At 39.6% G+C, this 17,459-nt stretch overlaps 1 protein-coding gene across 4 annotated transcripts in view; it reads right to left on the bottom strand.

The window, feature by feature from the left end:
• The window catches only part of nav3 (neuron navigator 3), a 524,985-nt gene that overhangs the window by 316,881 nt on the left and 190,645 nt on the right, over positions 1-17,459 (bottom strand). For all 4 annotated transcript variants that reach the window (XM_061913994.1, XM_061913995.1, XM_061913996.1 and 1 more), the window contains exons 4-5: positions 15,273-15,345; positions 1,775-1,928 (exon numbers count right to left, since the gene is read on the bottom strand). In XM_061913994.1, the coding sequence (XP_061769978.1) occupies positions 1,775-1,928; positions 15,273-15,345 (227 nt within the window). The remainder of the gene's footprint in view (positions 1-1,774; positions 1,929-15,272; positions 15,346-17,459) is intronic.

Here is a 17,459-nt window from a genome sequence, read left to right as displayed (position 1 = left end):
ACTTGGTCAATGACCTGAAAAGAGCTGGGACCACTGTTTCCATGGTCACTGTTGGTAATACACTAAGACGTCATGGTTTGAAATCATGCATGGCAGGGAAGGTTCCCCTGCTTAAACCAGCACATGTTAAGGCCCGTCTTAAGTTTGCCAATGACCATTTGGATGATCCATAGGAGTCATGGGAGAAAGTTTTGTGGACAAGTGAGACCAAAATTGATCCTTTTGGTCATAATTCCAATATGCGTGTTTGGAGGAAGAAGGATGATGCGTACCATCCCAAGAACACCATCCCTACTGTGAAGCATGTGGTAGCATCATGTTTTTGGGGTGTTTTTCTGCTCATGGGACAGGACGACTGTACTGTAGTAAGGAGAGGATGACTGCAGCCATGTATTGTGAGATTTTGGCCAAAAACCTCCTTCCCTCAGTCAGATCATTGAAGATGAGTCGTGGCTGGATCTTCCAACATGACAATGACCAAAAGCACACAGCCAGGAAAACCAAGAAGTGGCTTCGTAAGAACCATATCAAGGTTCCGGAGTGGCCTAAACAGTCTCCAGACCTAAATCCAATTGAAAATCTTTGGAGGGAGCTGAAAGTCTGTGTTACTCAGTGACAACCCAGAAACCTGACTGATCTAGAGAAGATCTGTGTGGAGCAGTGGACCAAAATCCCTCCTGCAGTCTGTGCAAACCTGCTGAAGAACTACAGGAAACGTTTGACCGCTGTAATTGCAAAAAAAGCCTACTCTACCAAATATTAATGTTGGTGTTCAAATACTTATTTTCAGCTTCATCACACATATACATTGTTAAAAAAATCATAGACTGTGATTTCTGGATTTTTCTTTTTACATTATCTCTCATACAGTAGACATGCACCTACTGTGAAAATTTCAGACCCCTCCATGATTTCTAAGTGGGAGAACTTGCAAAATAGCAGGGTGTTCAAATACTTATTTTCTTCACTGTATATATATATATATATATATATATATATATATATATATATATATATACAGTATTTGTGTGTGTGTGTATATATATATACATATACATACACACACACACGTGTATATATAGATACACACACGTGTTTGGATATATATAAATATGTGTGTACATATATGTGTGTGTGTGTGTGTATATATATATATATATATATATATATATATATATATATATACACACACACATACATATAAATATATATACACATACATATGTGTACATATAAATATATACACATATACACATACATATATATATACACATATCTGTATATATATATATATACATGTATATATATATATATATATACAGATACGTGTATATATATATATACATATATACATACACACAAATAAAAAAAATAATAATGAAAATGTTTTTAAAAAATGTGAAGTGTGTACTCACTTGTGTAAGGCACTGCATAAAGAGTCATGTTTCCTCCTCGAAGCAGTGTAATGTTGACGCTTTACTTCAGTGAAGCACTACATCTTGTGTTAATGTGCGTAGACGCAGCTTTACATACATTTAACTGGAACCGTTGAAAGATTTTATGGAAGACTTCCTCTGAATGGACCAGATGGATCACTAATCGGCATACGGCTCCTCTTTGAGGGCTCCTCTACGCTTAAGTCAAGCCAGCTGACAGTGGAAATCCCCACAGAGCACGACACTTCCACGGCTATGCATCAGTAAAGACGTCAAAATCGTGAGTGCAAGACGGAAACGAGGCGTGCGGACCTCCGGCTGGGGCCACACGAGCGTACCTGGACTGCATCTCCTGCGACTTGAGGCTGCCGGTCTGCTGGCTGAGCTCCACCAGCGACTGGTAGTACTGCTGCTGCTGCTGCTGCTGCTGCTTGTAGCGTGACAGGATGAAGAAGAGACCCAGGATGCTCTTCAGGTTGCCATTCCTGATCTCTGCACAAGCAAAAACCGGGAAAAAATGTTGATTAGTCTATGCCCGACTTTCTTCTGGACAAACTGCAACAAAGCATTTCAGCGCGTGCAAGTCCGTCAACAAGCTTCTGCTCGGTATTAAATCAGATTTTTTTCCTGCTTAGAATTCTCCGCTGCTTGAGCAGAGAAGTTCAACCACAGCAGAGGTGCCGATATAGTTTATTAACTACCGACGCCCACGCATGTAAATAATCTTTATTTACAATCCTGCTTCTGTACCGAGAAGGAGCGATCATGTGCGGACAGGTATGGCGGTGCCTTGCGCCGCGACAACAGCCCAAAGGGAGACCAGCCTTTTTTCACATGTATAAAAGCAAAGCGAATTCTTCTGCAATGAACCCCTAGATCCGATTCATAGGTCAGTGTTAGTCAGTGTGGACCCCGGGGAACCACTCAAACTGGAACCCCCAGGTTAAGAAGCTCTGATCCTTACAGACTGAGCTACAATGGCAGGATTCCTCTATGCAACATGACACATTTTTCATTTTAGGTATTAAATCCCCAAATGTTGGGGCAAATGGGGGTTTAAAAGGGGAACTGTACTTGTCTTAAATGTTGTCTATCTTTCACAGTCCTTATGCTGTATAATAGACTGTATTTGTTATTCACATGTAAATAATGCTGTAGGATAGACTGTATTTATGTTATTCACATGTGAATAATGCTGTATAATAGACTGTATTTATGTTATTCACATGTGAATAATGCTGTATAATAGACTGTATTTATGTTATTAACATGTGAATAATGCTGTATAATAGACCATTTATGTACATATATATATATATATATATCTGTATATATATATATATATATATATATATATATATATATATACATAAATACACACATATATACACATAAACACATACACACACATATACATACATACATACATATATAAACACACACATATATATATATATATATATATACACAAACACATATATATGAATATATATATATATATATATATATATATATATATATATATATGTATATGCGTGTATATATATATATACACACACACACACACACACATATATATATATATATATATATATATATATATATATACATACATATATATATATATATATATATATATATGTGTGTGTATATATATATGCACACACACACACACACACACATATATATATATGTGTATACACTTTGAAAGCAAATTGTCGAACACTTTTGGAACAACATTCCTCATCGAGCTATAGCAAGGAATTTAGGAATTTTACCATCTACGCTCCGTAAAATTATCAAAAGGTTCAGAGAATCTGGAGAAATCACTGCACGTAAGCGATGAATTACAGACTTTTGATCCCTTAGGCGGTACTGCATCAAAAACCGACATCAGTGTGTAAAGGACATCACCACATGGGCTCAGGAACACTTCAGAAAACCACTGTCAGTAACTACAGTTGGTCGCTACATCTGTAAGTGCTAGTTTAAACTCTACTTTGCAAAGCCAAACCCATTTATCAACAACACTAAGGAACGCTGCTGGCTTCGCAGGGCCCAAGCTCATCTCAGACGGACTGATACAAAGTGGAAAAGTGTTCTGTGGTCTGACGAGTCCACATTTCAAATTATATTTGGAAACTATGGACGTGGTGTCTTCCGGAACAAAGAGGAAAATAACCATCCGGTTTGTTATAGGCGCAAAGTTCAAAAGCCTGTACGGTATCTGTGATGGTATGGGGGTGTATTAGTGCCCAAGGTATGGGTAACTTACACATTTGTGAAGGCACCATTAATGCTGAATGGTCCATACAGGTTTTGTAGCAACATATGTTGCAACTTTATCATGGACGCCCCTGCTTATTTCAGCAAAACAATGCCAAGCCACGTGTTACAACAGCGTGGCTTCATAGTAAAAGAGTGCGGGTACTTTCCTGGCCTGCCTGCAGTCCAGACATGTCTCCCATCGAAAATGTGTGGCGCATTATGAAGCGTAAAATACGACAACAAAACCCCGGAATGTTGAACAACTTAAGCTGTACATCAAGCAAGAATGGTAAAGAATTCCACTTTCAAAGCTTCAACAATTAGTTTCCTTAGTTCCCAAACGTTAATTGAGTGTTGTTAAAAGAAAAGGTGATGTAACACAGTGGTGAACATGCCCTTTCCCAACTACTTTGGCACGTGTTGCAGCCATGAAATTCTAAGTTAATTATTATTTCCCAAAAAAATTAAGTTTATGAGTTTGAACATCAAATATCTTGTCTTTGTAGCATATTCAACTGAATATGGGTTGAAAAGGATTTGCAAAACATTATATTCCGTTTATATTTACATCTAACACAATTTCCCAACTCGTATGGAAACAGGGTTTGTAGTTTGTAGTCCATAGTGGATCTAACATCATAATGAGAATCCAGTCCATAGTGGATCTAACATAATAGTGGGAGAGTCCAGTCAATAGTGGATCTAACATAATAGTGTGAGATTCCAGTTCATAGTGGATCTAACATAATAGTGAGAGTCCAATCCATTGTGGATCTAACATAATAGTGTGAGAGTCCAGTCCATAGTGGATCTAACATAATAGTGTGAGAGTCCAGTCCATAGTGGATCTAACATAATAGTGGGAGAGTTCAGTCAATAGTGGATCTAACATAATAGTGAGAGTCCAGTCCATAGTGGGTCTAACATAATAGTGAGAGTCCAGTCCATAGTGGATTTAACAAAATAGTAAAAGTCCAGTCCAAAGTGGATCTAACATAATAGTGAGAGTCCAGTCCATAGTAGATCTAACATCATAATGAAAGTCCAGTCCATAGTGGATCTAACATAATAGTGTGAGATTCCAGTCCATAGTGTATCTAACATAATAGTGAGAGTCCAATCCATAGTGGATCTAACATAATAGTGTGAGAGTCTAGTCCAGAGTGGATCTAACATAATAGTGTGAGAGTCCAGTCCATAGTGGATCTAACATAATAGTGAGAGCCTAGTCCATAGTGGATCTAACATAATAGTGAGAGTCCAGTCAATAGTGGATCTAACATAATAGTGGGAGAGTCCAGTCCATAGTGGATCTAACATAATAGTGTGAGATTCCAGTCCATAGTGGATCTAACATACTAGTGAGAGTCCAGTCCAGAGTGGATCTAACATAATAGTGTGAGGGTCCAGTCCATAGTGGATCTAACATAATAGTGAGAGCCTAGTCCATAGTGGATCTAACATAATAGTGAGAGTCCTGTCCATAGTGGATCTAACATAATAGTGGGAGAGTCCAGTCAATAGTGGGTCTAACATAATAGTGAGAGTCCAGTCCATAGTGGATTTAACATAATAGTAAGAGTCCAGTCCAAAGTGGATCTAACATAATAGTGAGAGTCCAGTCCATAGTGGATCTAACATAATAGTGAGAGTCCAGTCCATAGTGGATCTAACATAATAGTGGGAGAGTCCAGTCAATAGTGGGTCTAACATAATAGTGAGAGTCCAGTCCATAGTGGATCTAACATAATAGTGAGAGTCCTGTCCATAGTGGATCTAACATAATAGTGAGAGTCCAGTCCATAGTGGGTCTAACATAATAATGAGAGTCCAGTCCATAGTGGATTTAACATAATAGTAAGAGTCCAGTCCAAAGTGGATCTAACATAATAGTGTGAGAGTCCAGTCCATAGTGGATCTAACATAATAGTGTGAGGGTTCAGTCCATAGTGGATCTAACATAATAGTGAGAGTCCAGTCCATAGTGGATCCAACATAATAGTGAGAGTCCAGTCCATAGTGGATAAAACATAATAGTGAGATTCCCGTCCATAGTGGATCTAACATAATAGTGTGAGAGTCCAGTCCATAGTGGGTCGAACATAATAGTGAGAGTCCAGTCCATAGTGGATCTAACATAATAGTGTGAGAGTCCAGTCCATAGTGGATCTACCTTAATAGTGAGAGTCCAGTCCATAGTGGGTCTAACATAATAGTGAGAGTCTAGTCCATAGTGGATCCAACATAATAGTGGATCTACCTTAATAGTGAGAGTCCAGTCCATAGTGGGTCTAACATAATAGTGAGAGTCCAGTCCATAGTGGATCCAACATAATATTGTGAGAGTCCAGTCCATAGTGGGTCTAACATAATAGTGAGAGTCCAGTCCATAGTGGATCTAACATAATAGTGTGAGAGTCCAGTCCATAGTGGATCTACCTTAATAGTGAGAGTCCAGTCCATAGTGGGTCTAACATAATAGTGAGAGTCTAGTCCATAGTGGATCCAACATAATAGTGTGAGAGTCCAGTCCATAGTGGGTCTAACATAATAGTGAGAGTCCAGTCCATAGTGGGTCTAACATAATAGTGAGAGTCCAGTCCATAGTGGATCTAACATAATAGTGTGAGAGTTCAGTCCATAGAGGGTCTAACATAATTCGTGAGAGTCCAGTCCATAGTGGATCTAACATAATAGTGGGAGGCCAGTCCATAGTGGGTCTAACATAATAGTGAGAGTCCAGTCCATAGTGGATCTAACATAATAGTGGGAGTCCATTCCATAGTGGATCTAACATAATAGTGTGAGAGTCCAGTCCATAGTGGATCTACCTTAATAGTGAGAGTCCAGTCCATAGTGGGTCTAACATAATAGTGAGAGTCTAGTCCATAGTGGATCCAACATAATAGTGTGAGAGTCCAGTCCATAGTGGATCTACCTTAATAGTGAGAGTCCAGTCCATAGTGGGTCTAACATAATAGTGAGAGTCCAGTCCATAGTGGATCCAACATAATATTGTGAGAGTCCAGTCCATAGTGGGTCTAACATAATAGTGAGAGTCCAGTCCATAGTGGATCTAACATAATAGTGTGAGAGTCCAGTCCATAGTGGATCTACCTTAATAGTGAGAGTCCAGTCCATAGTGGGTCTAACATAATAGTGAGAGTCTAGTCCATAGTGGATCCAACATAATAGTGTGAGAGTCCAGTCCATAGTGGGTCTAACATAATAGTGAGAGTCCAGTCCATAGTGGGTCTAACATAATAGTGAGAGTCCAGTCCATAGTGGATCTAACATAATAGTGTGAGAGTTCAGTCCATAGAGGGTCTAACATAATTCGTGAGAGTCCAGTCCATAGTGGATCTAACATAATAGTGGGAGGCCAGTCCATAGTGGGTCTAACATAATAGTGAGAGTCCAGTCCATAGTGGATCTAACATAATAGTGGGAGTCCATTCCATAGTGGATCTAACATAATAGTGGGAGTCCAGTCCATAGTGGATCTAACATAATAGTGAGAGTCCAGTCCATGGTGGAGCTAACATAATAATGGGAGAGTCCAGTCCATAGTGGATCTAACATAATAGTGGGAGAGTCCAGTCCATAGTGGATCTAACATAATAATGTGAGTCCAGTCCATAGTGGATCTAACATAATAGTGTGAGTCTAGTCCATAGTGGGCCCAGCAGGAGACCATCCCGAGCGGAGACAGGTCAGATGTGCAGAGATGTCCCCAACCGAAGCACAGGCGAGCGGTCTAACCCCGGGTCCCGACTCTGGACAACCAGCACTTCATCCACACGTGTTCATTCCTAGTTTTAATGTGACTATCTACAATGTAAATAGTCATGAAAATAAAAAAAAACGCATTGAAATGAGAAGGTGTGTCCAAACTCTTGGCAAATGTACAGGTAGTAACTATAACACCGGGGTAGTTATAGACATTAAACAACTGGATTTGGGGAAACTTGTTGACAGTGGAAAGTGCCGCCTTGACAGGAGCTTCTCAGCGCCACACCCTTTTTTCATTAAGCGTGACTCGGCGGCTGCCCGGGCGCAATGAGGAGACGAAAAAAAAACATGTTTCTGCTTGGCCTGCGTTCAATGAAAAAGTGTCGCTGCTTCTGAGGGCCTTTTAAGTGGTTGGTGGGCTTCCATTCGGTCTTGCAATGATTTGGAAAGACCCTGAGGCAGAGACTGAAGCAGACTGGGTTATACAAAGTAGCGGGGGGGGGGGGGGGCGGACGGATAAACCATAAACCATCGATTCTAGCTTTACCTACTTCGTCGAGCTCATGGCTTTAAACGGCAGACAATACGCAGCGATACAGTGCTCTTGTCTTTCTTTTGTGGCCTCGTTCTTGCTACTTGGCCGGACAAACGAGGCAGACCTGGTCACGGAACGTCGGGGTCTATTCAAGTTTTATACTAATGAATCAAAAACGGTACTATAATTTGTTTCAAAAGTACCTTAACAGGCATGATATTGCTGGTTTTAAGAGCCGAGGAGCATGTTCGGCAGCGCACGCAGACAGAGTACTTAGAAGCAGACACAAAATGGAAAACGGACGCATTTTGGATTAAAAACTAACGATAAAGATGACGTTATAGCACTGAAACACCCTCAGGTAGAGGTGCTGTAAAACATGGCAGTGTTTTAGCGACTTCTAAATCACTGATCCTCATCTCCATGGCGACAAAGTAAGTTTCTTACAAGCAGGACGAGGAATAGCTAAACATGCTTCACTACACACCAAAGGAGGATACAATAGCTCACCGGCGTCACCAAAATAAACAAACACCATTAGGTCTACACTTGACATCCACTGTAATGATACCAAGTACAAGGAGTCAATACTAGTACGATTACATCGATATTTTTTAACTACTTTGAACTTTTTTTTTACTTTTTTGAACTACTTTGAACTTTTTCGAACTACTTTGAACTTTTTTTTAAACTTTTTTTAACTACTTTGAACTTTTTTTAAACTTTTTTTAACTACTTCAACTTTCTTTTTTTTTACTTTTTTTGAAGTACTTTGAACTTTTTTGAACTATTTTGAACTTTTTTTAACTACTTTTTTTATAGTGTAGTTTTTATAAGAGAAATAGTCAAAGTTTTATTTCAACTTGTTTTTTAAACAATTTCTCATATAAAAACTACAACATTAAAACCAAAAAAATATTGCATATATTCATATTTGATTACACTTTTTATGTACTATTTGTCATATTAAAAAAAATCACATTTTGACATAAAAAGTTGTAATTCAACTTTTTTTTTTTAAACTATTTTTAATATAAAAACTGCAATATTAAAAACTGTTTTTTTTTACATATACATGTTTACATATACTTTTTGTTTACTATTTCTCCTAGGACAAAAATCCCATTTTGACATAGAAAGTTTTAATTCAGCTTTTTTTTAAACTATTTCTCATATAAAAACTACAATATTCAAAAACAAAACTTGTTTGATTACAATTTTTATTTTCTATTTCTCATAAATATAAAAAAAATCATATTTTGACATAAAGTTTTAATTCAACTTTTTTTTTACTATTTCTCGTATAAAAACTAGGGACGGCGTGGCGCAATGGAAGAGTGGCTGTGCGCGACCCGAGGGTCCCTGTTTCAATCCCCACCTAGTACCAACCTTGTCACGTCCGTTGTGTCCTGAGCAAGACACTTCACCCTTGCTCCTGATGGGTGCTGGTTAGCGCCTTGCATGGCAGCTCCCTCCATCAGTGTGTGAATGTGTGTGTGAATGGGTAAATGTGGAAGTAGTGTCAAAGCGCTTTGAGTACCTTGAAGGTAGAAAAGCGCTATACAAGTACAACCCATTTATTTATTTATTTACAATATTAAAAACTAAAAAATTACATATACATGTTTAGTTACACTTTTTGTTTACTATTTCTCATATAAAAAGAACACATTTTGACATTGAAAGTTTTAATTGAACTTTGTTTTACCCATTTCTCATATAAAAACTACAATATTAAAAACCCCAAAAATTACATTTACATGTTTGATTACACTTATTGTTTACTAGTTTTCATACAAAAAAAAGGGGCTGGACTCTCTTTCACTCTGGCGTGAGAGGCGACGGGCTGGGGTGGCAATTCTGGTTGCCCCCCGGCTTAAAGCCTGCACGTTGGAGTTCAACCCAGTGGAAGAAAGGGTAGCCTCCCTCCGCCTTTGGGTGGGGGGACGGGTCCTGACTGTTGTTTGCGCTTACGCACCAAACAACAGTTCAGAGTACCCACCCTTTTTGGGTACACTCGAGAGAGTACTGGAGAGTGCTCCCCCGGGTGATTCCCTTGTTCTGCTGGGGTACTTCAACGCTCATGTTGGTAACGACAGTGAAACCTGGAGAGGCGTGATTGGGAAGAATGGTCGCCCGGATCTGAACCCGAGTGGTGTTTTGTTATTGGACTTCTGTGCTCGTCACAGTTTGTCCATAACAAACACCATGTTCAAACATAAGGGTGTCCATATGTGCACTTGGCACCACCCTAGGCCGCAGTTCCATGATCGACTTTGTAGTTGTGTCATCGGATTTGCGGCCTCATGTTTTGGACACTCGGGTGAAGAGAGGGGCGGAGCTTTCTACCGATCACCACCTGGTGGTGAGTTGGCTGCGATGGTGGGGGAGGATGCCGGACAGACCTGGCAGGCCCAAACGCATTGTGAGGGTTTGCTGGGAACGTCTGGCAGAGTCTCCTGTCAGAGAAAGTTTCAATTCCCACCTCCGGAGGAACTTTGAACATGTCACGAGGGAGGTGCTGAACATTGAGTCCGAGTGGACCATGTTCCGCACCTCTATTGTCGAGGCGGTTGATCGGAGCTGTGGCCGCAAGGTAGTTGGTGCCTGTCGTGGCGGTAATCCTAGAACCCGCTGGTGGACACCAGCGGTGAGGGATGCCGTCAAGCTGAAGAAGGAGTCCTATCGGGTTCTTTTGGCTCATAGGACTCCAGAGGCAGTGGACAGGTACCGACAGGCCAAGCAGTGTGCAGCTTCATGGGTCACAGAGGCAAAAACTCGGACATGGGAAGAGTTTGGGGAAGCCATGGAAAATGACTTCCGGATGGCTTCGAAGCGATTCTGGACCAAGATCCGCCGCCTCAGGAAGGGGAAGCAGTGCACTGTCAACACCGTGTATGGTGCGGATGGTGTTCTGCTGACCTCAACTGCGGATGTTGTGGATAGGTGGAAGGAATACTTTGAAGACCTCCTCAATCCCACCAACACGTCTTCCTATGAGGAAGCAGTGCCTGGGGAATCTGTGGTGGACTCTCCTATTTCTGGGGCTGAGGTTGCTGAGGTAGTTAAAAAGCTCCTCGGTGGCAAGGCCCCAGGGGTGGATGAGATCCGCCCAGAGTTCCTTAAGGCTCTGGATGCTGTGGGGCTGTCTTGGTTGACAAGACTCTGCAGCATCGCGTGGACATCGGGGGCGGTACCTCTTGATTGGCAGACCGGGGTGGCGGTCCCTCTCTTTAAGAAGGGGGACCGGAGGGTGTGTTCCTACTATCGTGGGATCACACTCCTCAGCCTTCCCGGTAAGGTTTATTCAGGTGTACTGGAGAGGAGGCTACGCCGGATAGTCGAACCTCGGATTCAGGAGGAACAGTGTGGTTTTCGTCCTGGTCGTGGAACTGTGGACCAGCTCTATACTCTCGGCAGGGTTCTTGAGGGTGCATGGGAGTTTGCCCAACCAGTCTACATTTGCTTTGTGGACTTGGAGAAGGCATTTGACCGTGTCCCTCGGGAAGTCCTGTGGGGAGTGCTCAGAGAGTATGGGGTATCGGACTGTCTTATTATGGCAGTCCGATCCCTGTACGATCAGTGTCAGAGCTTGGTCCGCATTGCTGGCAGTAAGTCGGACACGTTTCCATTGAGGGTTGGACTCCGCCAAGGCTGTCCTTTGTCACCGATTCTGTTCATAACTTTTATGGACAGAATTTCTAGGCGCAGTCAAGGCATTGAGGGGTTCCGGTTTGGTGGCCGCGGGATTGGGTCTCTGCTTTTTGCAGACGATGTGGTCCTGTTGGCTTCATCTGGCCGGGATCTTCAGCTCTCACTGGATCGGTTCGCAGCCGAGTGTGAAGCGGCCGGAATGAGAATCAGCACCTCCAAATCAGAGTCCATGGTTCTCTCCCGGAAAAGGGTGGAGTGCCATCTCCGGGTTGGGGAGGAGACCCTGCCCCAAGTGGAGGAGTTCAAGTACCTAGGAGTCTTGTTCACAAATGGGGGAAGAGTGGATCGTGAGATCGACAGGCGGATCGGTGCGGCGTCTTCGGTAATGCGGACGTTGTACCGATCTGTTGTGGTGAAGAAGGAGCTGAGCCGGAAGGCAAAGCTCTCAATTTACCGGTCGATCTACGTTCCCATCCTCACCTATGGTCATGAGCTTTGGGTCATGACCGAAAGGATAAGATCACGGGTACAAGCGGCGGAAATGAGTTTCCTCCGCCGTGTGGCGGGGCTCTCCCTTAGAGATAGGGTGAGAAGCTCTGTCATCCGGGAGGGACTCAAAGTAAAGCAGCTGCTCCTCCACATCGAGAGGAGCCAGATGAGGTGGTTCTGGCATCTGGTCAGGATGCCACCCGAACGCCTCCCGAGGGAGGTGTTTAGGGCACGTCCAACCGGTAGGAGGCCACGGAGAAGACCCAGGACACGTTGGGAAGACTATGTCTCCCGGCTGGCCTGGGAACGCCTCGGGATCCCCCGGGAAGAGCTAGACGAAGTGGCTGGGGAGAGGGAAGTCTGGGCTTCCCTGCTTAGGCTGCTGCCCCCGCGACCCGACCTCGGATAAGCGGAAGAAGATGGATGGATGGATGGAAAACTTTTTTATGTCAAAATGTGTTTTTTTTGTATGAGAACTACTTAACATCTGTCAAATATATGAGAAAAAGGTAGCAAAATTTTGAAAAAAAGTTAGCAAGCTAACAGTTAGCATAGGTCAAGTTACTAGTTATATGACTCTGGGGAAAAGGGCTGAAAATTTAGCACCAAAACGGTAGCATGATAACAGTTAGCATATGTAAAATACCTAGTTAAATGACAATGAAAATGGGCTGCAAAATTAGCACACAAACGGTAGCATAATAACAGTTAGCATATCTCAAGTACCTAGTTATATATACATTTTTAATTACACCTTTTGTTCACTATTTCTCATAGAAAAAAAATCCCATTTTGACATAGAAAGTTTTAATTCAACTTTTTTTTAAACAATTTCTCGTATTAAAACTACAATATTGAAAACTTTTTTTTAATGTCAAAATGGGATTTTTTTTGTATGAGAAATAGTAAACAATAAGTGTAATTAAACATGTATATGTAATTTTTTTTGTTTTTAATATTGTAGTTTTTATGTGAGAAATAGTTAGAAAAAATGTTGAATTAAAACTTTCTATGTCAAAATGTGATTTTTTTGTATGAGTAATAGTAAACAAAAAGTGTAATTAAACATCCATCCATCCCATCCATTTTCTACCGCTTATTCCCTTTTGAGGTCGCGGGGGGCGCTGGCGTCTATCTCAGATACAATCAGGCGGAAGGCGGGGTACACCCTGGACAAGTCGCCACCACATCGCAGGTAATTAAACATGTATATGTAAATTGTTTTTGTTGTTAATATTGTAGTTTTTATATGACTAATAGTTAAAAAGTTGAATTAAAACTTTCTATGTCAAAATGTGATTTTTTAATATAAGAAATAGTAAACAAAAAGTGTAATTAAATATGGATATGTAGATTTTTTTGTTTTTAATATTGTAGTTTTTATATGAGAAATAGTTTAAAAAAAGTTGAATTAAAACTTTCTAACTATTTCTCATACAAAAAATAAAATATTAAAAAAAATACATATCCATATTTAATTACACTTTTTGTTTACTATTTCTCATGTAAAAAAAATCACATTTTGACATAGAAAGTTTTAATTCAACTTGCTATTTTTCTAACTATTTCTCATATAAAAACTGCAATATTAAAAACCAAAAAATTACATATACATATTTAATTACACTTTTTGTTCACTATTTCTCATATTAAAAAAATCACATTTTGACATAGAGTTAAAAATTCTACTTTTTCAAAATCTATTTCTCATATAAAAATTGCAATATTAAAAACAAAAAAATACATATACATGTTTAATTACACTTTTTGTTTATTAGTTCTCATATAAAAAAAATCAAATTTTGACATGGAAAGTTTTAATTCAACTTTTTTAAAACTATTTCTCATATAAAAACTACAATATTAAAAACTAAAAAAATTACAAATTACATTTATAAGTTTAATTACATTTTTTGTTTACTAGTTCTCATACAAAAATGTCACATTTTGACATAACATTTTTTTTTAAATATTTCTTATTAAAAAAATCACATTTTGACATAGAAAGTTTTAATTCAACTTGCTATTTTTTTTAACTATTTCTTATATAAAAACTGCAATATTAAAAACAAAAAAATTACATGTACATATTTAATTACACTTTTTGTTCACTATTTCTCATATAAAAAAATCACATTTTGACATAGAAAGTTAAAAATTCTACTTTTTTTTAATGTGAAGTGAATTATATTTATATAGCGCTTTTCTCAAGTGACTCAAAGCGCTTTACATAGTGACACCCAATATCTAAGTTACATTTGAACCAGTGTGGGTGGCACTGGGAGCAGGTGGGTAAAGTGTTTTGCCCAAGGACACAACGGCAGTAACTAGGATGGCACACGCGGGAATCGAACCTGCAACCCTCAAGTTGTTGGCATGGCCACTATACCAACCGAGCTATGCCGTCCAATCTATTTCTCATATAAAAACTACAATATTAAAAACAAAAAAAATACATATACATGTTTAATTACACTTTTTGTTTATTAGTTCTCATATAAAAAAAATCACATTTTGACATGGAAAGTTTTAATTCAACTTTTTTAAACTGTTTCTCATATAAAAAGTACATTATTAAAAACTAAAAAATTACAAATTACATATATAAGTTTAATTAAATGTTTTGTTTACTAGTTCTCATACAAAAAATATCACATTTTGACATACATTTTTTTTTAAATTATTTCTCATATAAAAAAATCACATTTTGACAGAAAGTTTTAATTAAACTTTTTTTTAAACTAGTTCGCACATAAAAAAAATACTTGCGTGCAATAAACAAAAGCACGCAGGTGCATGACAGGTGCGTACTACAGCTCAACCTTTTTTTTAAATAATAAAAATAATAATAGATAAATAAAAATTAATAAATAATAATAATAATAATCCTGCACGACCATGAGCAAATGCAACAAAATGTTGTTCTTATTTGTACTGTAAAGTCCAATATTTGAATAACGATAAAAAGTCTTAACACCTTTATGGATGAAAAGGTAACAAATTAAGTACATTTTATAGAATTGCAGTATTTTTGAGACCACGAAAGGAATAAAAATGCAAAAAAGGTCGGCTGGAGATTCACCAAAATACATTGGAAATGAGAAAATGCAAGGGTAAAGAGCTCCACCACCTGACCGCGTCGTCAGTGCAAGTCTTACCTTCTGCCGAGAGCCCTTGAACGTTCACTCCTCTGGCGTCCAGGAAACTGAGGCACGCGTCCACGTTCTCGATCTGGAAGGGAAAAAAAACAAACAACACCAAAGGAAGTCAGCTCAGAAGTCCGAAGCAGCAAGCGTGTCATAATCTTTGACATTCAACTGAGCTGAAATGTCTCGGGGGGGGCGAGGGGGCGGAGTCCACGGTATTATCCATAAAGCACGTCATTGTGCCGGCGTGACCCCTGCGGCCTGACACGCTGACCGCAGTCCGACGCCACCTACACACGCCTCGCTGCCAGAACACGCTGGCGACAAGTCCCCGGCTTGTGAATAAAACGCCCGCAAAGAAACGTTAATACATAAAGTTGCTTTATGGCGCGTTCCTTGACAAGACGCTAACTGACGACTTGATTAACACGCTGGTGCGCCTCCTAAACGACCAGGTCGGAGGTCACAGCGCGGTGGGCCAAGGCCGCACAAAGGGCAGCCAAGGAACGTGCAGACGCATGCCCTGCTCGCATTTGTTGCAGCCGGAAAAAAAAAAAAAAGGGAATAATGCACCACTTTATGCCAGTGAATGGGCCGGATTCAACGCCAGGCAAGTACAGTTTGGAGGTTTTCTGCAACCTCAGCTTGCATTTGTCAAGGAACTAGTTTCATGACTCGAGGAACAGGGTTGCACAATTAGCACAAAAAAAGTTAGCATTTTAACAGTTAGCATGTGTCAAGTAACTAGTTTCATGACTCGGGGGAAAGGGTTGCACAATTAGCACAAAAAAAGTTAGCATTTTAACAATTAACATGTGTCAAGTACCTAGTTTCATGACTCGGGGGAAAGTGTTGCACAATTAGCACAAAAAAAGTTAGCATTTTAACAGTTAGCATGTGTCAAGTAACTATCTTCATGACTGGGGGAAAGAGTTGCACAATTAGCAAAAAAAAAAAGTTAGCAGTGTCAAATACCTAGTTTCATGACTCGGGGAAAAGAGTTGCAAAACTAGCACAAAATAGTTAGCATTTTAAATGTTAGTATGTGTCGAGTACCTAGTTTCATGACACGGGGGGAAAGGGTTGCACGATTAGCACAAAAAAAGTTAGCATTTTAACAGTTAGCATGTGTCAAGTAACTAGCTTCATGACTCTGGGGGAAGGGTTGCACAATTAGCACACAAAAAAGTTTGCATTTTAACAGTTAGCATGTGTAAAGTAACTAGTTTTATGTCTCGGGGGAAAGGGTTGCACAATTAGCAAAAAAAAAAAGTTAGCATGCAAACAGTCAGCATTTGTCAAGTACCTAGTTTCATGACTCGGGGAAAAGGGTTGCACAATTAGCAAAAAAAAATACAAATCATTTTAACAGTTAGCATGTGTCAAGTAACTAGTTTCATGACTCGGGGGAAAGGGTTGCACAATTAGCACAAAAAAGTTAGCATTTTAACAATTAGCATGTGTCAAGTACCTAGTTTCATGACTCGGGGGAAAGTGTTGCACAATTAGCACAAAAAAACGTAGCATTTTAACAGTTAGCATGTGTCAAGTAACTAGCTTCATGACTCTGGGGGAGGGGTTGCACAATTAGCACCCAAAAAAGTTAGCATTTTAACAGTTAGCATGTGTAAAGTAACTCGTTTTATGTCTCGGGGGAAAGGGTTGCACAATTAGCAAAAAAAAAAGTTAGCATGTAAACAGTCAGCATTTGTCAAGTACCTAGTTTCATGACTCGGGGAAAAGGGTTGCACAATTAGCAAAAGAAAAAGTTAGCATTTTAAAAGTTAGCATGTGTCAAGTAACTAGTTTCATGACACTGGGGGAAGGAGTTGCACAATTAGCACAAAAAAAGTTAGCATTTTAACAGTTAGCATGGATCAAGTACTTAATTTCATGACTCTGGGGGAAAGGGGTTGCACAATTAGCAAAAAAAAAAAAGTTAGCATTTTAACAGTAAGCATGAGTCAAGTAACTAGATTCATGACTCGGGGAGAAAGGGTTGCACAATTAGCTAAACATTTTTTATAGCATTTTAACAGTTAGAATGTGTCAAGTAACTAGCTTCATGACTCTGGGGGAAAGGGTTGCACAATTAGCACAAAAAAAAAGAGTTAGCATTTTAACAGTTGGCATATGTCAAGTACCTAGTTTTATGACTAGGGGGAAAGGGTTGCACAATTAGCACAACAAAAGTTAGCA

This window comes from Nerophis ophidion, linkage group LG10 (genome assembly GCF_033978795.1).
Source record: "Nerophis ophidion isolate RoL-2023_Sa linkage group LG10, RoL_Noph_v1.0, whole genome shotgun sequence".
NCBI classification, from domain to species: Eukaryota; Metazoa; Chordata; class Actinopteri; order Syngnathiformes; family Syngnathidae; genus Nerophis; species Nerophis ophidion.
Note: the sequence above shows the minus strand (reverse complement) of the source record. Positions and strands in the feature narration are given on the sequence as shown.